The sequence below is a fragment of the Melospiza georgiana genome, chromosome 8 (genome assembly GCF_028018845.1).
Source record: "Melospiza georgiana isolate bMelGeo1 chromosome 8, bMelGeo1.pri, whole genome shotgun sequence".
In the NCBI taxonomy this organism is placed as follows: Eukaryota; Metazoa; Chordata; class Aves; order Passeriformes; family Passerellidae; genus Melospiza; species Melospiza georgiana.
In genome coordinates this window covers 11,242,476-11,267,401 of record NC_080437.1, presented here as the reverse complement: position 1 = coordinate 11,267,401, position 24,926 = coordinate 11,242,476, and the positions used below count along the sequence as shown (strand labels likewise).

Here is a 24,926-nt window from a genome sequence, read left to right as displayed (position 1 = left end):
CCACGAAGCCTCAGGGGGAGGGAGCCGGAGCCGGGACCGCGCCGCCCGCGGCTCCCCTGCCCCGTCCCGCCCGGCGGGGCTGCGGGGACCCCGCGATCTCCGCCCGGTCCGGGCCGGCCCTGCCCTGACGCGCGGTCGGGCGGGATCAATGTCGGGAGGGAATCACAAGGAGCAGCGGCTCCTGGCCCTGCACGGGACACCCCCAGCCCTCCCAGCGTTTTACAAATGACATGTGCCCGAGAGCGTTGTCCAAACGCTTCCTCAGCTCTGCCAGGCTGCTGCCATGAGCGCTGCTCTGGGGAGGTTGTTCTAGCGCCCAGCCACCCTCTGGCTGGGGAACCTTTTCCTGATACCCAGTTTCAGGCTCCTCGGGGCAGCTTCAGGCCGTTCCCCCGGGTCCCTGCTCAGATTCCCCGTGGCCGCACCGTACCGGAGGCTCTCGGTGTTGCAAGGCTGGCAGGGGCTCCAGCAGCTGTGCCACGTGTGAGACAGGGGAAAGGGCTGCTGCTCAAACACGCCTCAGAAAGCACAAACACCTCCATCTTTTGTGTTTGCTAGAATAAGCTTGCATTACAGCGTGCATATATTTTCCAGTTACACAAACCTCATTAAAACACAGACTGAAATAAACACATAAACCAATGATGGAAACATTTAAGCCCAAATGTAGTTGTAAAGTGAAGTACTTGGGAGTAGTTACATTTGCTGCTCACAGCTCAGCTGTTATTTCAGCAGCCAGCACAAGGCAGGCACAGCAGGTACCCCCAGGCTCGGGTGCCACGGTTTGGAGCAGAGCTGCTCCGATCCATCTCCCACATGCACAGGAGAGGGACCGAGCCAGCTGTGCGGCTCGGGGCACCGCTGCAGGGCTGGAAATGGCTCCACGGCAGCTCTGACACAAGAGCGGTGCCTGGGGCTTTACAGAGTTTGCAGGTGCTGCAGAACTTCACTACCCATACCTAAAGTTGCAGTGATGGATAGCCCGCAGAGAAGCATTGTAGCTATTTTTTTCTCATTCATCTCATTAAGGACTGGTGTAGTCTATTTCCTGTTTATGAGGGAATGAGCAACACTTTTCCTCTGCTCCAATGCTCTCCAGCTGTAATAATAACCATTTCTGCCGAGCAAAATCCATCTAAGGTTTCAGGACAAATCAAATTGCATGCATGTGATCTCAAGTATTCTAATAAGTACAGTTTTGTGAATTTAAAGGCTTTAGATAACATAGAAGTACCCCAAAAAAGAGAAAATAATAAACTAAGTATCAGACAAATCCCTATTTGCTTGACACTGAAAATTTACAAAAAGCATTAGTCAATGCAATAAGTGGGATACGAGCAACTCATTCCAGTTTTTCTCACTGGGGTTGGTAGATCATTGCAATGTACCTGTCATGGCCCTAACCTGGGAAAACTAATCAGGTGGGCTTTTAATTTAGAGCCCACAGTATAGAGATGTCATCTCTCTCACCCATTTTATAAGTGTGAATTAATTGTCTGAGATTACCATCAAAGCTTCCTAGAAAGCAGTGAGAGCTGTCTGATGAGAATGGCAAAACAGCAGCAGAAGCTGAAAGCGTGATACTTTATGAGCACTCTTTCAGTAAACTGAATTTACATACTGCAAACAGCCCTCACAGGTGGATGCAGTTAGGTTAAATGCTTGAGAAATGCTGACCCTTGCAAGTCACACAGCTACAGTGGACTAGGACAGAGAAAACACCTCCACCTGCCAGAAAAACTGAGGTGTCAGTACAGCCTTAACAGAGCTGATAGAAACCTGGCAAGGTGAGAGCCTGAATGTTTGACTGTACAGGAATTTGCTTCTGCCTTGTAAAACAACTCAATAGAAAGTGATGAATTAAAACAAATTCAAATCTGGGGAGTGCCCAGGCAAGTACATGGCATTTCTCTGTTCTTATTTCCCCAGTTCTGATTAATTTAACGTTATACAATGTACCATAATAGATCTGAAAAGCACCTAATTCAACTAAAAAAATATGTGGATCAAGAGATTATTTTGTCCATTCTGATTTGATTCTCAGCTTCACAAAAATCTCAAGTGTTTAATATCCTGAGAAATTACTCTTTCAGTAGAAGAAAGGTGAATTATGCGTCAATGAACAATTGGGTTATCAAGGTTGTTCACTTAATGTTCCAGCTGTTCTATAACACCATCTTAATGCTAGCTGGAGAATTCTTTCAATTTAGTCTTATTCTGTGGTACTTACAAATAAATGCATTTTGTTTCTTACAGCTGCTCTGCCAGTTAATAGCAAATACAAGTACAAAATTAATTTCTTGCCTTTTACCCCTAGACCTAGAAATGACAGAGGGTGGAGGCTTCATTCGAAGGAGATCCATTAATGTAATAATAGTGAAGATGGAGATTAAAGCTGATAGGCTTTGTGGGGAGTTCTGTACAGCACTTAACTACATTAACAATCAGTTTTTCTCATCCTCATAAGTGCTAGAACTTAGATATACTCAAAATTCACTGGGAACCAAGCAAATACATTACTGGCCACTGCTTCTTTGCCCTTTTCCAGTTAGCCTGAAGGCAGATGGACATCACCTTATTCTGGAAGTGCTAACAAACTGGAATGCTGTAGGTCTGGTGGTTGACAGGGATATTGTATTTCATTGCAACATTTATGACCTGGATTTTGGTAACTCCTGAATTTTATTATTTGCAGTTTCTCCAAAAGCACCTGCATTTTGAAATGAGCACTTCCTAAGGCATAAACAGTCCAGGTTCTATCAAGGAACTTTTAAGCTCTGTACTACTTTATATTCAAGGCAGTTTGAAAGGCACAGTCAGGAAGAGAGAATGGCTTGGGAGTTAAGGCCATGCTTGGGAGAGCCCTGTCTGGGGCCATCCCACATGCACCAGCCCACAGCCACAAGAAAGCCTGCTAGGTTTTGGTCCACAGAGGTATTAGGGCTTCCCTCTGCTTTCAAAATAGGAATTTTTATTTTTTGCCTGAGTCCATCTCAGATTACAGAATTAACCACAGCAGAGCCAAACTGGGTCCAAGTACTGTGAGGGAGAGCACAAAGGGCTGTATGTGTTGGGGTAAGAAGTAGAAATGTAAAAGGTAAATACATTTACTTGCATATATTTTGTGAGTTGTAGTTTTCTCCTTTAGGAGGTGATGGCAAGATAGATCCACTTTGTGAAGAAGCCAGAAAAGCAGTGTTAAATGCTTAACAATTTACAGGGACAATTCCCCTTTCATCTTGGGTTTCTGTCAGGCAGTTTACCTGCATCACAAAGATTGGTTCTTCACAGTTCTAGGTCTCTTAATGAAGGGGATAATCTTGTTACACCCTCATGTCAAACAAATAAGAATAGAACACCTTTTCCAGAAATAGTTGTATGTTACAACCCTGAATATTGCAAATTCAATTGATTTGTATGGCATTTTCACACTTTGAATTAAATCAAAAGAAGACTGAAACTCTGGATATCATTAATTCTTTCAACTTTATACAGTTTCTTATGTCAAAGGTACTTTCAAAGTCATTAATAGCTGCTAATATTTCTTTTTACAGTTATATTGGTTGAGTTCAGTTCTTCTCTTGGCCACAAATATCTCAGAGAGCATTTGTGCATCACTAGGGAGCCCAAAAGGAGAGAGAAAGAAGTTGGCATACCCATAAGGACAGGATTAAAACTGACTGGGTATTATCACAGCTGATATTCCATGTACCTCAGAAGTAACTAGAGTACGAAGCTTCTTTTTTGCTCCTTATTTGTCAACAAACATTCAACTTCAATTTTATTTTAAAACAATTTACATGTAGATAAGTTCAGCAGTGTGAAAATAATCATATGCCAGAATGCTGGTGCCCTGAGGAATACTCAGTTTGGCCCATGATTAATTATGACAGAAGGAAGTGGTCAATCTTTGCATCCCAACAAGGGGCATTGAGCCAAGAAACACAAGGATTTGCTGAGCCCAAAGCTGCAGTTTCCAGCAGGGCTGCAGGAGAGCAGGCTGCCCAGCACAAAACCAAAACCCAAAGCAAACCTGTCACTGAGTATCTTCTACCAGCTGGAATCTGAAGGGAGACAGCAAACCACATTTACAGTAACACTGCTCCAGCACTACAGTGTGTCAAAATAATACTGTCACTATGTCCAGGTTCAGTCCCCTTCCCTCCAGGTGACAGAGGCACCAAACCAATATTCTTGGAAAATTGGAATAGAAGAACAATCGGAAAAGAAAAAACAATACCCATAGTTAAAGCTGAGCAAAGCAGGAATTGTATTGTTCCTTTAGAAGACTGAAACATTTTTGCTTTCTACCACTCTGATACAAGATTAGAAAGTGGGAGCATCCAGACTGAGCTGGATTGAGAAGATCAGTACAGTGAAGTTTGGCACAGCTGGCCAGGGGCACTTTTTGCAGGAAGCATTCACACACACAGCAAACTGGGTTTGCTCACCTGCCCTGGGCAGAGGGAGTTTGTTCACACCTTGCTGTCACCCCGAGCCTCCCTGCCACTACTGAGCAGATTGTCCTGCCCACAAAGCAGCTCCAGTGCAGCTCTCAGCAGAGGCAGGGCTTTCTCAAACACACCTACCACATTCATCACTGGGACACCAACAAATGACTTTCTGCTCTGGCAGTAAATTGTTTATTGGCCTCTTAGGTAAATGCAAATTAATTAGACTAAAATAGTTGAAATAATGCTAGTTCTGGGCAGGATTTACTCCCAAAAATAGCAGAATAAACTCCCCAGATCTCTTGAGCATGGAAAGCTGTGAACATCACTGGAAACACAGCAAGCAGATGAGCTCACTAATGTGACTAGTCTTGGGGTAGATTTGTTGGTTTGTTATTTTGTTTGTTGGGTGGGTTAATTTTGCTGTATTTGGTGCCCTCTTTAACATCACTCTGAGGACATTTCTGACATACCTCCAAGTCAGAATAACAGCAGTTTTGTAGGGAGATATAGACCTTAATAAATCAACATGTTTAACTGGAGTAAATACAAACAAGCTTTGAGGAACACAAAGCTGCAGGTTTGAAACAGCAAACTTTCAAGAGAAGCATGGGTTGAGAACAGGTGCTCTGACTTTGCTTTAGAGTAATATTATGACCAAATTGTAAGAGTAAGCCAAAAAATCAGCTGCACCTAAAAGAGACCTCATCGCTCCACATAGAGATCTCAGGCCCCATTACTGTGTTTTTGTCACAGAAGGAAGAAATAAACACAAATTTGCAGTAGCCCTTTCAGCCTGGTACCTGCCCCCAGACAATACCTGCAGTTAGTTGCCACAGCACTAGCAGGCAGCTGGATAGGCACTACAGCAGCCACGTGGACAAAGGCATGTAATTTTTTTATAATGAAATATCCACTTTTTTCCCCTCACTTTTTTCCTCATTTATAAGGAGATTATTTGCCCTGTGGATAATCATGGCCATTCAAAACTGAATTTAGCCTCCAAGTCTTCTCTACAGCAACTTCCAGCCAGACTATTGTGACAAAGTCAAATCAGGAAGAAGAAAGCAGCCGCAGCAAATTATTCCAGTAGTAACACCAACTAAATTGCTGTGCAGCTTTTGTGGTTTGACTAATTGTCTCATTAAGGCACATTTCTGATCACTGAAATGGATCTCAAGTATTATTAATCACTGAAAAAACGGTACCACTAAGAGCCTCTCTCCCTCCTATCCCTGGCACTCTTTGCAATGGAAAAGGCTCACAGACTCCTGTTGATTGGAGCCCCACTGCTGCACAGTTGGCAGTCAAACAGTGCTAATGGCACAATAACCCAATAGAACTAAAATAGTTATGCCTTTCACAGTAACAATCTCTTATAACGTGATTAAACTCCATCATGTGCATTTCCTTGTGTTTTGCAAATGGCTCCAAAAAATCTGGCAGTTTTTCCAGTAACTTCTCCAAAAGAAGAGGGGAAAAATACATAAAATTCATTAGCTATCATGAAACAAATTTTAAAAACTCGATACATTTTAGAACAATATGAAAACAACTGCAGCAAGCACGGGCTGTGGCACCCAGTTCACTCCCCCTTGCAGAACACATCTCCAAAGTCTGGCTTTGGCTCAGTTATTTGCAGGCACTTCAGTGAACCTCAGTTTAGGGGCTGGCTTGCCCTGGGCTAGCTCTGAGCTCTGTAACTGATGGAGACAGACACCCCCACACTGCAGCTTGGATCTCTGTGTACAGACTGTAGCAGCTCTGGGCTCCTAATCCAGGCACTTCACTGGTGTTTGGTTTGAAACAATACTGGGAAAGATGAAGCTTCTTCCTCATATAAGCAGCTCATTTAAAAAGGAGCAAACTGGCATTATCCAAGACACCCTGATGGGCTCTCTTCATTCCAGCAAACGGGAGGGCTTTGCTCTTGGCCATCACTCCCAGTGGCTGCACAAGCCACACACTGCAACAGGACAGTTCCCCTTACCAGGGGAGGCCTTGGGGTGTTTATCCCATACAGTATCATATTAAAGACAGCAGACAGTTTCCAAGCAGCTGATTTTCAGAAGCCTAATGCAAAAGTGGCACATTTATTGCTGCAAGATGTATAGACTTTCATGGTTGCCAGTTTGATCAAGCAGAAGAAAAGACCTGCAAAGGTCTGGGAGCTCCTCTGTGGAGATGGAAGTGGTACATGGGAAGGAATTACAAAGGTGATCCTCAGTACAGGCTCCTTCAGGTGAGAGACAAGATGCATCACTAATTTAAAATTTATTTGGAATGCAGCCATTGCTTGCTACAGCTCTCAGTTTTGACCAGATTTGCAAGGCAGTTTTAAGAAAAGACAGGGTTGTTCTGCACCAGCACACAGGCACTTTTCAGGCACATCAATATTTGCTCACATATAGGTGAATATCAAATGTGCCCAGCAATGACCCACTGAGGCTGTATGAAGTACAGAAACATCACAAACGAGTGGGCTTTGTTGTAGGCTTTGGAATTAATTCTGGGGAACAGAACCTGGCTGTGGAGATCTCCTTCCCTTTGGGCTTTGTTACAGAGACAGGTACCACAAAGTTGAAATCTGCATAAATCTGTTGAGCTCCTGAGCTGTGCAATATTATGCTCACTATGACAAATATTATTTTACTGATGAGTCTAATGAGGGACCTGAGGGCTGTGATAAATGAACATGAAATAAAAATGGAAGTAACAAAAATAATCCCATTTCATTTATTCCCTAATTTTTTAACGTACATAAATATCAGAACAGTTATGCTGAAAAGAAGGAAAAATATTCTTTGTTTTTTCCTGGCAGTCCCTTCAGAAGCTATTTATGAGCAGTCATAAACTGACATGCACACTCAGATATATTTTCCTGAAGCCTGTAGAGTTTTGTCTAAGCAAAAGCTTCAGAATATGTGTGTGTAAATAAATTAAAGCCTGTCTGGTTTATAATGAGAAGAGTGTATTGTGGTATAAATATTGCAGAGCACATTAAATAAACATGGTCACATATGACCAGGTATCTATGAAACGAGCACATCACAGGAGAAGTTAATTATCTGGGAGTGTAACTAGGAACCGTTTAGAATCACTGGAGATTAAGTTGCTTTATTTCTGTTTATCTTTCCTTCTGAATAGGCAGTAGGTCATTGCAATGAAGAGTCCCTGAGCAACACAGAGCTTCAGCTCTTCATCAGCTCGAAGATGACAGTGTTGTCAGCACCAGTTTGGAGTCAGGAGAAGCCAAACATTTTATTCAATGTAATTTTGTGCAAAATGGGTTGGCACAAACCAGTATTTTAAGATGTAAAAGTGCAAAAGACTTACAGATACCTTATGGTATGTTCAGGGGTAAGAGGAAAACTTTGATGCTAAGTGTTTGTCTCGCATACTGCAGCCTAAAAAAGTATATAAAGACTTTTTCAAAACAGATTTGTAGTGTCAGAGACTAGTATCCTGAGAGTAACATACAACTTTACCATAGTAATAAGATTTTTCTAGACTTCACAAGTTATTGTGTTTCAGTCCACATGCAAAAACATCAGTGTTGATGGAATTTGATTTTGTTTGGGTTTTGAAACTCACAAAGAAAGCTGTTCCCTGTTCATCCTATACAAAATAACCAACATTGCAAACACGGACTAATTAAGAATATGTTTGGGCAAACTGCTGTAGCACAAAGAACAACTGATGAAGGAGGATTTAATCACATACAATTATTGAAAGCAAGATGAAGCCAATCCCCTTAAATTACTTAAGTACTGCTTAAACCCTGTAATTAACATATAGTAATAAATATTTCATCTTTAACAAGCCTACTGGGAGCAGTTTGTTAAACATTTATTTCTAGTCATGGGAAATCATGTAGGGTCATTTTGTCATGTTCTGTATCAGACAATTTTATTTTATCCTCTTTATTTTACCCCCAGCAGTGGGTATGCTAATTTGGGGAAATATTATCATTCTTCTAATATATTGAAACATACTCTTCCTTCATATGTCTTTTGGCTTTTGCTAATTAACTTTACCCTTGCAAAGTCTTGGCCAGTACACAGTGGCTGCTCACATCCACTTCCCAGCCTCTCCTGTGAACTGACTCACTCCAGATAGGCAGCTTTAGTGGGAGCCCCAGCAAACCCACCCAGGGCATCACTGCAGAAGTGACCTCTCAGCCTGGGCAAGGTCACTGTGGGCAGCAGAGAGAGGAGCCAGGTCTGCTCTGTGGCACAGCCAAGCCCCAGGCACAGGCTGGCAAGGGTGGGTTTTCAGGCAGCTTCAAGCACTGATCTGCACTTTTCCTTCAGCCCAGGCAGCATCACAGGTGCACAGGGAATTCTGTGAGAGCACCAAACATCACAGCCCTTCAACTAAGTCTGTGTGCAGACAGCTTTATTCCACTGCAGGTGGAATTCCAGTGAAATGCAAATGAAACTTAAACCAGTACTAAAACAAACCCATTCTAGGGATAATCTACTGTCCACCCAAGGAACGTACTCGAGAGCCAAGCTGAGCTCTCACACAGACCCCTCCTCTGGTGGCAGGCTGAATGCACCCTGTCCTGAACTGGAAGAGAATTTCACACTGGCTGGGTGTGACATGGACAGAAAGGGTCTATGTGCTCTTTTTGTAAGAGTATCATGAATTTATGGGCTACTGAGCAGGAAGTAAAGACTTCTGAAATTATAATTCAGGGCTTCTTTAGTGATGACTACAACTGTTTTCCCCTCTAAACAAATTAGATTTCCATTTGCCATTAATGACTGAATCACTTAAGTGTCACAAAGGAACTGCCTGGTGCGCTTATTAATAATTGAAAACTTTGAGGAAATCCGTGAAACATTTTCAATCAAAGCTAATAATTCTCTAAAATATTATTTTCCCTGAATAATTACTCCTTTTGTTCTTTTATTCCTTTTGGATAATAGGCAACATTTTAAATAAAGGCATTAAAAAAACCTGAAGTAACTGTTAAGAGGTATCTAAAACCAGAAGAGGTTTCAATGTTAAAAAGCACAAATTAGAAAAGAAAAAATATTAATCTGTTTCCTTCCAGCAAGTATGCTGAATTTCTATTTTAGACTCCATGCTGTTCCTTGATGTCTTACACCAATGATTAGGAAAATGTACTCGCTTAATCTCTGTCCTCATTCTGTATAAACATGAAGAAAAACTTTCAATTGTCTTTTTGATCAGTAGAGGCCATGAAATCAAGATTTCTACACAACTGGACTTTGGAGGACTACTCAACAGTCAAAAGGAGGAAAGAAAGAAAAAACCACAATTTTTTTTTTATCAGGCCTCATAGGAATCTTGAATGCCATATTGTAGTTACTCTACTCAGCAACCTTTACTATTCAGGAACAAGGGCAGAAAGATATAAGCAAAATTACCCATACTTGGAAGTGTTTTTTGGTGTCTAAAATGATCATCAGCACAGAAAGTTTGTGTGACAAGTACTGACAAAATCGCAAAGACCTGCAAGTTTGTCCACAGGACATGGAAGGAAAGAGAAGTAGAGCTTCAGTGTGTGCCCATCCCAGCAGGTCTCACCTGGGGATGATGGCTGCGGCCTGGAAAAATCCAGGTTATTCTATAGCTCTCCCCAGGAAAGGAGAGTTAATTTTCTTTAGTGTTTGGGGGTTTTTGCAAAAAGAACAAAATCCATTTCTTTACCACAGACAGGTCCCCTTGCTTTTCCCAAGCCAGCCTCACTGCACTCCCACTCAAGTGGCAGCATTTTCCAGCCTGAGCAGCTTTCACCGCTGCTCCCCTCAGAGCCCCACAGCCTCGCCATGGGCTTTACTCCAGGCCTGACGGTGCCAGCAGCTCTGACAGTAATTCAGTGTTCCCCTCCCCAAGGGCCAGGACAGCACATCCCCTCCCAGTTCCCAGTCTCTTACCTGCCTTTACAAAGTCTGAGGCCACTTCTCCCTCCTGAGCCTTTCCCAGCAGCCATCCTCAGCCTTGTTCCCCTCACCTTGACTCCATAACTCCTTCTTACTGCGGAAATGGCGGCAGCGCCACACAGGGCCCGCACAGGGCACAGCCCTTCAGTCTGGGCAAACAAGGCAAAATGCTTGAGATATTTAGGGCAGGACAGCAAATTACAGAGAGAGGGGCCAGCTGTGACCACAACCTGGGCTTTAAGCCCCACAGCACACAGGCCAGTCCCCTCAGCCATAATTAATTATCCCCACCTGCCCTGGGCTGCTCGTTAGCCTGGCAGGGCCCCGGCGCCCCTCAGCACATCCCAGGCCCAGCACCAACCCCAGGAGCTGCCTGGAAAATCAAAACATTCCTAATTCACTGGACCTCTATAAGAGACAACAGTGGACTCTTCTTCCATCTTTGACCAGACTTGTTAACCTTACAAACCTATTCTATCTGCTTTTACAGCCATTTTGGCTTTATGTGAGTACTAAGTGTGCTGCTGGTTCATGTTCTAAACAATGTTCGACATCATCTATGCCAACAGCAATTAAAAGAAGAGATACACACACACACATATACATACACATACATATATTTATGCATGTGTGAAAGCATAGAGTAGAGATTCCCAAGCTTTCATTCTGTTGTTATTCTTAGCAGCAGTGGATCTTCCCAGCTCTGTATCAGAGGCAGCACATCTGCTGGTTGTGCACCCAGGTAAGAGCTACCTAGAGCTCTTGGAACAGCAGCCAGAGAGTCTAGCAAGGGATACTTAAAACAAAACACAGAAAAGAAACAGACAGCACCCCCCAAGGCACACACTTTCATCTACTCAGTTCAAATAATGCACACACATTCCTGGCTCTTGTCTAGTCTCATATATTAATTTTTACCTCCTGGAACAAGCAGAATGGTTTCTCTTCTGGAGAACAGGCTCCTCCTCTGCTCTAACACAGACTCTGATTGTACCATGGACAGAGCAAAGGTTTCCATCAAGCACTCTCCTGCTGTCTGTCAAGAATGAAGAACAGTGACAAGTCTTGCTGCTGTGGTCATGCACAGCGTGGTGTGTCCCCAAGTAGATGAAGTCAACTCACTCTCACATTTGCTATTTCTTCCAAATTGCAAAGCTGTCATTTGAATTTCAGTGCCAACTATTTTCACAAGAGGTCTATATAATACTTCAGTCCTTGTCAAGCATTATACAAAGATGAATCTTTTAATCATATACCATCTCAAAGCTGAAGACACAACATGTTTAGAAATTAGAGATGTTAATTCCAGTCTAGTTCCAGTATTTTAAAAACTCTCCTCGAAATAAAAATGCATTAATGTGTTATTTCAAAAAAAAAGCAAATAAAAAAACAAATGTTCTAATGTAACTTCAATGTTATTGTCAATTTTGACTCAATGGTTTTGAATAATTATCTTTTGCTAGTCCAAAGGCTGTCTACCTCACTGCTTCTATGTTTAAAAAAGCCAACACTGAGGAAACAAATAGAAAACAGACAAATGAGCTGTCCTAACACTTTTACAAATAGGATGTTAATATCCCCACTCAAAGGAGAAATTGTCAAAAAGAACAGCCATAACAGAGAATTTTCTTCTTATGTACTTTTATTTTATTGAGTTTTTTTTGCATCTTTGATGGACTTTTTATGCAAGTATTATGCCACAATCTATGATACACAATGAGAGTGAAAATCTGTTATTTACCATTTATATTTCTATGTTAATTTTGTTTTCTACCTCTGCATATACTGTGGCAAAAGTACATTTATCATATTTCATGCAGCGCTGACTGCCTTATGCAAACTGAGAATACAATAAACAGAGCCAGCAATATTTAGCTGCACTCAATTCTTGCTACAGAAACAAGCATTCATAAAAGCATTAAAATACTTTGGGTGATGGTTACTGTCTATCAGCTTAATGTTTTGAGCTATAGAAAAGGATAGGAAACAACATTTGTGGCTGTCAGCTGCAGTACTTTCCAAGTTCATTAGGTTTTCAAAGACTAAATTAGTTTAAATGCTTCAGTGAGAGAAAAAGCCCAAGGCAACAAGCCTGATTTAAAAGGATGCTACAGAGTTTCACAAACATTAGACTAAGCTCAGTTCTGGGTTCCATGGTAAGTACCTTACCACATCAATTCTTTGCTCTGACAGAGGATTGTTTCTTCACCATCATGGTATGTCCAAGCCAAATCAAAGGACAATTCAAGGCACACAGGCCTTTTTGGAAACATGCTTGGGTATGTAGTACTTGGTCGTAGTTAAAGCTTTTAATTACAGCTTTTTATTTTGATGAGACAAGAAGCTTTCCAGCATCACCCGACTCTTTGAATCAGACATGAAGCACCATGCTTTATGTCACAGTCCATACAGCAGCAGCAGGGCAAGGAACTCACAGAGCAACAGCGTGTCCAAGGAGCATGCTCAGGACAGGAGGTGGAGATGGGGTGAAGCCTCATCTCTGTTTTCCAGTCACTTGTTATGCTGTCTCCAGGCACTGCACAGCAATGCTTCTCAGACCACCCTGCCATGCAGTGCCTCCCCAGAAGTCAAGCACTAGTTCCCAGCAAGAGAAACAGCCCCTGCTGCTCTCTCTCCTCCAGCACTTGCTGTACATCAGACACAGAGCAGCTTGAGGAGGTTCACTTTTATACCCATACTCAAAGTACATGGCAATTGAGATACTAATTCACAAAAAAACATAAAGGACCAAAAAAATCAATCACTACTTGTGCAAAACCATAGCATGTGCTTTTGGTAAATCTGCAGCTGTTGCTTGCCCACCTTCCTCAAAAAAAAGGGTGAGTAAATCAGGAATAGCCACTTCAGAGCTGAATTATTATCAGCAAGGAGGTGTGAGGTAGGGAATAGCACTGGACAAAGCAGAAAACCAACTGCTTGTTGCAAAAACAGAGATTTCTCATCCAAACACCATCTTGTAATGGTCAAGGAAAAGCATATCTTAGTATTATGGTGAGGGAAAGACTTCTCATCCAAAACAAAGATGTTTACAGGACCCCAGAATTCCCTAATACCACACAGCATCAAAGCAGGCAGCCCAGGAAGCAGGAGCACCTCTTACTTTTGAAGTCATTTGATGCTGAATTCTCCTGGTGATCACCCACGGCTCTGTCAGCTGTGGTCTCATGTACACTTCCTCCCTCTTCAAGCATCCTCAAACAACCTTTTCTTGGTCCCTTTTTCTTCTGCCCTTCTTGACCTCATATCTAAGTGGTTTATGCTACTTTCTGTTATCCCCAGTTGAACAACTCTGTAACGTGACTCCCTGTTTCCAGCCTCCTCCTCACACCTCCAGGTTACCTCACCATCTCCTTCCAACAAACACAGCTGGTACATTTCTCTACCAAAGTCATCTACCAACTCTGCTTTTCAGTTTCATTACTTTTCTCTGATATACAGACAGAAATAAGTAATTTCTTTTCCTTGTGGTAATGACTCTTGTGTGCATAACTATGGTGCTGTCCATGCCTACTCTACTTACTTAGAGCAATTAGACAGTGCCCACAGACAGAGATGAGCCTCACCAAGCACACATTGCATTCTGAGACAGGAGAAGCTTCTTGTGTCAAAGAGGTCCCAATTTAAATAGACAAGTGACAAAAATGGTGGAAGATAAGCTGGAATTTTTTTTCCTTATAAACTGAAAAGCAAGGTACAGAGTAATGAAGACAGCTGCAGGATCCTTTTATTTGGTAAAGCAAAAAATACATACTTTCCGGTATTCTCCCCACTTTCCTTTTGGATGCAATGTTTTGAGACATTACCAGACATCCAGACTGGATGTCCCCTGCAGTCAGAGACAGGTCAGGGCCCTGCAGTTAGAATGTCTTTCCCTCAAAGGCCTCCAGGTTGAAAGCTGTATCCAAGAACCTTCTGAGTGACACCAGATGCGTGTTCTTGTTGCCTGTGGCAGCTGCAGCAGCAGGCTCTCGGCCAACATACCTTCACAACAAAAAGAATTGGGCAGACAATGAGGTGAGAAGAGACACTATTTTGACAATAACAAGCATGAGAACATGCTATTTCATGCATTCAAGTCAGCTTGGCAGGTTTGGATATTTAGTCATCAATCTTTCTTAAATAAAAATCAATCTAAGTTGTACCAAGTTACACCTTCTGGTCAGCTTCCCTCTCTTTCCTCCCACCATTGTTAAGCTGTGTCTTCTTCCCATCCCTCCCAGGGCAGCCAGGTACACTGTCTCATAACTAGGTAACTTGCTTTTAGCAATGAAGACTCACATTCCTTTGACAGCTGCATGGGCAGATCTGAGAGTCAATCATCTAAAATAAATGCAAAAGTCCCTGAACTGAGCTCACAACAGCTGTTTCCTGCAGAAACCTAATATCTGGAATGAAATTCTTAAAATGACAGAATCTTAGACAAAAGAGAGCTGAGTGCTGGGCTAAGTAGCAATAAATACAGACCTAGTTACTGATCTTCTTTTAGATCTACAAGGAGGAGCAATATGTGCATCTTATATTTGAGAAATAATAGTCTAGATTTTTCCCTCCTTCACCAAGAACCCAGATTCGGAGGTTTTGATTTGTGAAGAACCTGACTTACCCATAAATACCTGAAAACAGTCCCAACCAAATTTAAAAGCAAACACATCAGCCCAGGAGACAGAGCAGTTGTTTAAAGTCTCATACCAGATGGGTCGAGTGCGGTTCACAATAGTGCGGAAACGAGGTCTGACATAATCATAATAGCCACTGTTTTTGTGCTCCTCCTGACACCAGACCAGATCAGCAGTTGGATACTTCTCAAGCTCTTCTTTCAGCAAGTCAAAGGGGAATGGTGAGATCTGGAAAAGGAGGGTAATAATTGTCAAGGCTTTCTCTTATGTGGTAATAGCCCATGGTGAGTCATTACTTTTCCATGGAGAGTGAGTCATGTTTCTCTAATTGATTTAATGCTCAGAAATGGGTACACAAGTATTTTATAGTTGTGTTAGTATGAACAGAAGTGATTGTAGTCCAGACCACCTGCACTCCTATGGCTTTTTTAGTGAAGTAGCTGTAGCATGCCCTTAATCAATGAATGATAACATAGCTTCAAAGTGCACTATTCACAACATTTAATGCTAGCAGATTGCATATTCAAATTTAAGGTGCTATGATATTGTAATCTTAACTTTTCCAGAACAACATAACAAAGTGATCAAGTTTTCTGGATCTCATTGTCCAGTATGCAATTGACGTGTTCCTTCTCCACAAGGCCGCAAAGGATGTGAGATGCTAAGTGCTAGAAAAATGCTATCACCATCCATTCTAGGAGGGGTCTACTTAAATGCACAGAAACCACACCACCCTGTCTTCTGAGGATCAGGGAGCTCACCTGTTCAAGTCTGGTTATAGCTACTTGTTTCTCCAGGTCTTGGTTCTTTCTCTCTTTCACAAGGTCATAGTAGACTTTTCCTGTGCAGAGAATCACGCGCTTGACCTCATGTGGTTCCTCAGCTGCTGGCCCATTCTCAGGAATCACACGTTGGAAACTGGTACCTAGTTGGAGCACAAATTAGAAAAAGTGCCCTCAGTGGACCTGACATTTCAATAAAGCAGCCCAGGAAACAGCCCTTTAGTCCTTTACTGAGCAAGCAGTAGGTTGCAGTGATTGAAGGGTTCTCCTGCCTCTCTGGTCCTACTTTTCACACTGGTAACTTGGCTAAAGTGACTTTCAGCAGTTCTGTTTCAAGAAGTTAGAGGATTTCCAATAATCCAGTCTTTCACTACACTCAATAGACAGAATCATATCAACAGCAGACTGTTTTTCAGCTTTGTGCTGTGCATTACATCTTTAATTTTAAATTGATTGGGCAGCTTAGCTTGGCTTCCAGTTTGGTGTTTTTTTCCAGACAATCACCTGAAATATTCTTTCTTCTTTCCAAGATTATCTCAACCATGTAACATTAATACAGCTTTACAAATCTCAGAATATTCTATAAAAACAAAACACATATCCGTAATGCAACTAAATCTGGAAACTGCAGAAATATTTACCCAAGCACACATATTACTGCTGTATATTTGATTTAAACTTCTGTTTGAGAGCTAAAACAGCAATAGCCAAAGCAAGAACTAGCACAGAGCTGAGCCACATGTATAAATGCTAGTGTACAAGTACCATTTCAGATGCATATCTTCACTGCTACCACCTCCCAGGAGTACAATTTGCTTGGGTTACCGGAAGAGGGACTTGATGGTCTAAAAGATCCTTTTCTTTGCTCTCCTATATGATTGAGTAGAACTATTTCCACATTAAACAACTGCAGGGTAGCAGACAGCAGCTCAACCTCCTATTCTGAATCAGCACACCCCCTTAGCAGGAGAATAAGCTCCTGTTTGAATCATTTATCTTGGGGAAGAAAAGCAACAGCACAAACATATCAAAGAAGAACTGATTTATATCAGAATTATCCTGTCCCACTGAACAGCAGAATTCATCATTAAAAAAGACTGAATCTGTGCTTCATTGGGTCAGCTGGAGTCAATCTTCCTCTCTCTCAGCTTTCGATTAAAAGCAGAGCAAAAAGGGTTAGCTTAGAGTCAGAAACACTTTATTACCTGCTGTCCTCTTTAGCAGAAACATGAAAGTATGCCAAAATTCAATGTTAATTTGGAGTTTGGCCACTACTGAGGTTAGCCTGAAGTAGAGGGGACTCCCAAGACAAAGTGACAAATCCCAAAGCCTACAGAATTTCTAATCTGACCCATTCTACAGAGCTTTTAAACAGTAATAAAAACAGCAAATGCCTTTGCTTGAGAAGCAGATTTTACACACTTACAAAAATAAAATAATACAATATTTAAGCACACTTACACAGTGGAAGTTGCTTTTAAAAAACTGAGCAGTTGCTCTCTTCTGACAGTAGTCAAGACCCTCACTGGAACTGGAGATAGACCAGCACACCTATGCCCACATTCTCACTCTGAAGAGTCACTTTAATCCCTCACTCATTACATGTCACTGCATTTCCTGATGCCACTCCAACACAGACTAACCAATGCAAGGCAGGACAAAACCATTGCAGTGTTTGATATTCCCTTTGCAGTCACTATGTGTCTCTTGGTGCTGATGGCATGCCAACAACAGCTCTGAACTCACTGGTCTCACTTTAGATCACTGGTGTGACACAGCAGCCCCAAACCAAGCACTGTAACAAGAACTGGGCACATTATTCTTCCAAATGGGCCCAGTGTAATTACAACCTATCCCTCAGTCAGGGGGGCAGGAGGCATGGGCCATACAAAGAACAATTACATATTTAAATGAAGAGAAAAAGGGCAGAGGGGCATAGTAGCCTCTTGAGGGGAAACTCCCTGCAGAGATGGGAATGCACTTGCCATTAAGTTTAAGGGTTAAGGTTACAAGATAAACCTGTAAAAATTAAGAACCTATATGTGAAAGCAAAGTTTTCAGCAGAAGTCCCTGCTCGCTCTCACTATGGCAGCTCCACAGGAATTATGCCAAAAGAGAAGACAAACTCTGCAGAGCAGATTCAGAGTCTGACATGCAATTTGGTATAGCTAATTATTTCCCCACGATACTTTGAGGTGACCTACCAGATACCATTTCATCAAAACTGGATTTAGCTTCTGGATGCCTCAGCAGTGACTTGGGTGTCAAAACAATCAGCTGTAAGACAGAAATTTTTCCAAGACTCAGGAGCTGCTTTATCTTCATTACACATGCAACATTTGTAACACTGTGCACACAAAACCCACAAACTGAATATTATATAGAATAAATTAATATGAACACCAAACACAGTAATTTTTTTCCTGTTTTAAAAGCCATGAAAGTTTCAAAATTATTCAGAAAATTTAGATAGCCTACTCCTTTTACAGGTTCTCAAAACTCACTGGTTATGTTTTTTTTGACAAGAAAATCAAATCACAGGCTATGAACCAGTAAAACATTTAACAGTTGTATCTTGGGTCTTTGAAGTTCCAGCAATTAGACATGCAGAGGATAGTTCTGCAACCTGTAAGCTACATCACTAATATCTCAACAAGCTCATCTGAAGATCTGCATAGCCAGATGGAAGCAAAGCTGAAAATCAAGTTTTAGAGCCATAGTAAATCAGAGCTGAGCTTCTTTCCATCAAACTGGCAACTTCAACCTGTGTTCAGTTAAGGTTTTTCACCAGAAATCCTCATTCTTTTCAGCAGTGTGTCATATGCAAAGGCCACTCCTTGTCTGATGGCCAATTTAGCTGGAATAATCAAGTCCATTCAGGTAACCTTACCGGCTTTCTGAATGGCAGCAAGATCTGCCTTCGGAGGACATGGAAGTAATTGGCTGGAGTGGAACAATTCACCACAATCCAGTTGCAGTCATACAGCTGGGAAACTTCAAAATGCTCAGTGAACTCCTGAGAGAAACATTAAAGGCATTAGAAAAATGTCTGAAAGATGAGATAAAAGGCTTGAAAACCATCCTTCTATTTCTGACTCTCAAACTTCTTTCCTCGAAAATTTTATTTAGCAGCTCTCAGCTGAGATTGTTTTATTGGTTAGGGAACCATCCCTACAAAACATCCTTTCTGTTTCTATTTCTTCCCAAAAATTTATGCAAATCAACATGAAAAGTTTCCATTAATTCAGAAAAGATGGGAAGTCCAGGAAGGAAAACTGAGGAGGACTAGGATATCAGCAGGTGGAAAAAACAAAATAGAACTGCTTTGAAAGAACGTTAAACTGAAATTCATTTTTTCAGCATACAGTTGGTTTTCACTCCCTTTCCCATCTTGAAGAGCTGTATACTTTATCTGTAGAAGTGAATAACCAATCTGTGAAAGTCTTAGCCCAATCAAAATTAGAAGTTGCTTATTTTTGTGCTCCTAGCAGCACAATTCAGCTCCACTGCAAAGAGCCAGGCTAGTCTCACTTGACCTCCTTTAGAAATTGGCTGGAGACACCTATTTGCAGTACACACAGCAGTATAAACAAGTGGGATCACTGGGCCCTGAGGAACAGCCATAAAAAGATCATGCTGCCAGAGATTAACTGTATGTGACCTCAGCTTTGTAATGAGCAGCAATGCTGCAGAATTCCATTACCTTTACTGGGATCAAGTTAAAGTTACACCAAGACTTGAAGCTAAATCCTAACCTGCCATACCTAGCAAAAAGGATACTACTAACAGAAAATCTCTGGGATGTGAAAAGCAAGAAAAGGGCAAAGCTACTTACTGGATAGGCATCAGAATCATCATTGCTCATCTGCAGAAACCTCTCAGGCCTGGCTGATGAATGCTCTGGACCCTGGTAAAAGTATCATTTAAAACCATGTTAAAGAGCTACATGAGCAGTTAGACATCAGTCTAGATCACTCACTGCATGAGTACCTCCTGTTCCCTCTGCACCAGCTGCACACCTGCCCCCCAGCCAAAGGCATCAACAACAGCAGTGGGAGACAGGACACACCACAGGACAGAATTCCTCATCTTCTGCTTTCATAGGAGTTTGGGTTTCACTTGTATTTCCAGCTGTTTCTACCAGCTGCAAGTGATTTCTACCCTCAGACTAGCTGCACAATGAAGACCACTGGAAAGGCAGTGGGTCCATGTGGGCACAGCAATCACCTTGCTAATGCAGAGCAAACAGGAGCACAAGGAATGTCAGGAAGAGAAGCACTGGGTGCCTCAGAGAACTGCAGGGACTCACACTTTGTTCATGCTGAACAGGAGCAAACACAAAGTTAACTGCTGACCACTTTTGCTGTATTAGCAACAAAAGCAGGCACAGGATCTGTCCTACTATTGTTCACTGTTCTGTACAGGACCAAATACTGAGATGAATGCTTTAGCTAAAATGGATCAAAATACATGCATGCATTATCTACCAGACTAACCTACGATTAATTTCTGCCTCCTCAGGAGATATTTTATGTTCTGTCATTACTGAACACTCCCATCCACTGTCCCACTAGCAGTACCCATGGCAATTACTTGAATTGCACAAATGCTGTTAGCTCCATTTTACATTAGCAAAACATGGATACTGGCCACAGAAATTATCAGAAATAAGGAATGTTGCAGAACCTGTTGTTTTTCCTTTTCATGTCCCTGTTTATAAAGGATAAGAGAAAGCTGTGAGGAGTGTGAGAATGCAATGTGCTGTTTTATGTATTGCTATTTCTGACAGCCTTGGCTTGTTCAAGTGACAGGTGCCCTTAGGAAGGGTTTTCATTTCACACAGCTGTTAAGTATTTTAACCCAAAGACAAACTATTACACCTCTCAACTCTCTCCATGTCTCCTAAGTTAATAATGTTCATAAAGAGATTTCTTCTTTTTTATAGCTATCTCTCATAGTAACTTCCTCTATTGAAATCTTAATTCATGAACTCCAAAATCAGTCATTACTCTGACAACTGTGGTCCCCCTTGACTGAACACATCCTCCTTCCTTATTCCAAGTGCAGGATTCCAGATCCATAGGAGGGACTCAAAAGCGATTCGAGGACTGGAGCACCTCTCCTATGAAGGCAGGCTGAGAGAGTCAGGATGGTTCAGCCTGGGGGAGAAATGGTTCCAGGGAAATATTTTACAGCACCTTACAGTACCTGAAGGGGACCTACAATAAAGATGGAGAGCTACTTTTTACAAGGTCAGGTAGCAATAGGACAAAGGTGAATGGCTTTAGGCTGCAAGAGAGCAAGCATAGGTTTGATACAAGGAAGAAAATCTTTGCTGTGAGGGTGGTGAGGCACTGGCACAGAGCAATCTGTAGATACCCTGTCCCTGGAAGCGTTCAAGGCCAGCCTGGATGAGGCTTTGAGCAGTCTCTGGTCTAGTGAAAGGCTCCCTGCCATAGTGAACAGGTTTGAACTGGATGGTCTTTACAGTCTTTTCCAACAAAAACCATTCTATGATTCCATGATTCAGTCTGCTTCATGGACTAAGGGAATTCAAAGGAAAAAAACATTCTGTCGTCAACAAAGGTATAACACAAACAGCCTAGAACTGTGCCTTGTATCACTGCTCCTTAGAATTCTGCCTCCACTTTTGAGGTGCCAAATTATCTGGTCACAGACAGGAAAGGACTTGAGAGCAAGGAGCAAAGCTGCAGAAAACTGTGGTGCACAGTAGCAACCCGGTTTATTGTAGCACCTCTGCTGTTCACATCTGTTTGCTGTAAATCAAATCCTGCACTAAGCATGGCACACACAGCACAAAAGCCAGGGCTGCACAGGCACACTGCAGTCAGTACACTGGGAACAGAGATGTTACCAGCAAACAATTACAGGAGAGGCAGGTGAGGCTTTCCCATCACTCACACACTGCCCCAGCAACAACCTCAGTCCAGAGCCTCAATGTTCGCATCCATCTTCAGTTTCTGTGCTGACACCACCAATCAGACTGCCAGCAACAACTGTGTGGGATGGGGTAGGGTTTATCTCTACTGTGACCACCTATCCAGTGAGACCTATACTGAATCCATTAGCTACTTTCAGAGGAGTCCCCAAGGAGCCCTTAGGCTGCAGAGTCTTTCAATCACAGCCAACTTGCCTGTGAATGCATGACCTAGGGGTGAAGTGATCCATATCCCATTAAGAATCCTTCCCCAAATCATCTTGTCCCCAACACTGTAGTTATACAAAGACTAGTCCTCCTGTAATGAAAAGGTCCTCTGGGAAGAGAAAAAGATTTCAGCAGCCTGGTGGGATTCTGAAATATTCCAAAAGCAGCTGACACTAGTAGCAAAATAAGCATGTTTCAGAAGACCTGTGCAAATCTTCTCTGCCAAGTGGCTATGGGAAAAAAAAAGATTAAATGTATTCTAAGTAGCAGAGAACCAGCCCCTTAAGCTGAGTGCTTCCCTGCAGAGGACCACACCTCCTGCTGAGGGCTCATTCAGGTTGTCCCCTCAGGATACAGTTAAAAAAATTAATTTATCAAAACCCTTGTGAACAGCATCAGACCCATTATTCTTTAAGCACAATGGATGTGGAAAGCCATTCATAAGACATGAATGCACCCCAGTGTATCAGGACAGGATCATAATTGAATGGAAATAAACGAAATTGTTTGTGAGAATAGAAATGACACAGTTTGTGGTGAAAAGGTCTAAAGCATTTATACAGATGGAGATTGCCACTGTGGCACATACTATGCTTTTTTAAATAGAAAACTAGAAACATACATGCAACAATTCATGAAGGCTAATGTATTTGAAAAGGAGAAAATTAACCTTGCCTGACATGATGCTCATGTAAACTTAAAAAGAATTTAAAATATTTTAAGAACAATTCTGCTGCTGATATGAACTTCATGTAGCTTTATACACAGGGTGTGGCCACACCCTTTCCCTCTAAGACATTGCCTAGTTCCTCCTACTAGCCCCCAAAGAAGAGAGTCAACAGCCAGTAGAAATATCTTCCTTTCCAGAAAGATGAAGATTTCTTATTATATCAAAATTGACCAAGGTCAATGATTTTTGAAGACATTTTAAAGTTGTTTTATATCATTTCATAGCAAAAGAATTTAGTGCAGAATTTATACTTCATGCAAAATAAAATCAAGCAAGCACTCTTAAGACATGATTTTTTTCCTATTGTACACTGAGAATACAGCTTTCTGAGGAAAGAAGGCAGTGTCTAAGGGAAAGTTACCAAAGAAGAGAGAAAAAAAAGGAAAAAAAAATGGGGGAAGTGGTACATGCCACTAACAAGGACACAAAGCTAAGAGCTCAGAAATACTTCTCAGGGTTTTCTGGTTTTCACCAGCCAATCTATCTGAATTCTTCTCATAACACTGAGGCAGCCCCACACGCCTAACAGTGCCTTCCTCCCCCGGGATCCCCATCCCCCTTTGTCTTTTCCAGCTGCAGAGAGGGCAGTGCAGCCAGCCCTCCCCTGGGCACCTGCTCACCATTCCTTCCATGCCGTGCGGCAGGAGCAGGACGATCCCGTTGTGCCGCACCCACTTGGCCTGGCCGGAGCTGATGAACTGGTCGATGATGCACTGAGCCGTGTTGTGGAAGTCCCCAAACTGCGCCTCCCAGCACACCAGCGCGTTGGGACTCGCCATAGCGAAGCCAAGCTCAAAACCTGACAAGCAAACAGGCAGGAGAAATAGAAAATCAACAGATTTCCTGAAAATTCTGTTCATTCCTCGCTAGAAATATAACAAACCCAAAATTACAGCATGAAACGGATTTTCAGGGCCCCATTCTAAATAATGCAGTTTTCAACGGGAGCTTCTCCAAGCCTTCAAGCTTTTCCTCAAACACATCAATGTCATAGCAGTTTTTAAAGAAATTAAACCCTCTCCCTCCTCTCCAACTTTAATATGTTTCCCTAAAAGCTCCCTACTATCTTCTCCTATAAAAATGCACTTACAGCCCAGTTAAAGACTTATTTATTAATTTCAATATTTCCATACATTATCATCTGCATTTGAGAGGGGGAAAGAAAGACAAAGAAAATTACTGGTAACATCAATTTTCATTCTACAGACATGATCCTGGTCTTCAGATCTTCCAAAAATTTGAATATAACAGCTGCATGGCAAACATATCTGGGACTTGGATAAAAACTCCTTTCTGAGGCGGGGCCTCAGAACCTTTAGGTTTCTGCTTCAGTGTTAAAGTATTTGATCTCTGTTTGTATTTTCCTTTGACCCTTTGATATAGCAGAGCCTGGAGTGCTGAATGAATACCTGTACTCAGATTCTTCACCTATAGTTTGGAGTGATTATAATCAAAAAAGTTAAAGCTCTCAGTAAAAAGCAGAGCTATATATCAGTGCTCTGGGTGTAGAGGTTCTGAGTGAGGCAAAACTGACTCAATACACACAGAGAATAAATATGTAATTAATAGATAGCTTTCATGTTGAAGCTCTACACAGAGTATAATGATCTGGTTGCAAATACAGAACTCCAATATGGGAGTACTCTTATTGAAGCATACCCCAGTAGATCAACTAACTTTTGGGTCTTCATAGTCTACTCCTTGGTAATTCCAACCCAGTTTTTCATTTACCACCCCTAGGGCAAGAAATCTTTGAGTCACTTGGCTTTTAGACTACTGATCTCTGAACAGTCCAGCCATGACTCCAGCAGATGCTCATGGTCCCACCAAAAGGCAACTGATACCTTAGAGGCCAAAAAAAGACTGCAAAGTCAGACAGACTACCCTTTGTCTGTGAGTGCCCATGATGGGTCATTACCAAAGAGAATTACTTTTTCTGGCCTTGCCTTTGGCCTGACTGCCTGAACAGCCTTTCCTTCAGCCTTTCCTCCATCTCTGGCCTCCTTGTTTGTGTAATTCCGTGGTTCTTAACACAATGAAAACAAGGGAAAAATTTACACAACTCCGTCAATCATATTCCCAAAGGTATCTGAAAAATAGATTTCCCTAGATAGGCTTGAATCCCATTCTAATTTTACACAAGCATTAAGAGACCATTTCTGCTGATTGGGTGACATGGTTGAGAAAATATGCAATATGTTCAAGACTTATCTGTGCATATGCTGCTCTCTGTAAGGGTGGGGTA

At 42.0% G+C, this 24,926-nt stretch overlaps 1 protein-coding gene across 2 annotated transcripts in view; it reads right to left on the bottom strand.

Annotated features, from left to right (window-relative positions):
• Positions 1–11,996: 11,996 nt before the first annotated feature.
• Positions 11,997–24,926, bottom strand: part of OGDHL (oxoglutarate dehydrogenase L) — a 51,708-nt gene continuing 38,778 nt past the window's right edge. For both annotated transcript variants that reach the window (XM_058029356.1, XM_058029357.1), the window contains exons 17-23: positions 23,302–23,480; positions 19,621–19,692; positions 18,676–18,801; positions 17,990–18,062; positions 15,765–15,928; positions 15,077–15,231; positions 11,997–14,368 (exon numbers count right to left, since the gene is read on the bottom strand). In XM_058029356.1, the coding sequence (XP_057885339.1) occupies positions 14,245–14,368; positions 15,077–15,231; positions 15,765–15,928; positions 17,990–18,062; positions 18,676–18,801; positions 19,621–19,692; positions 23,302–23,480 (893 nt within the window). In that variant the 3' untranslated portion in view covers positions 11,997–14,244. The remainder of the gene's footprint in view (positions 14,369–15,076; positions 15,232–15,764; positions 15,929–17,989; positions 18,063–18,675; positions 18,802–19,620; positions 19,693–23,301; positions 23,481–24,926) is intronic.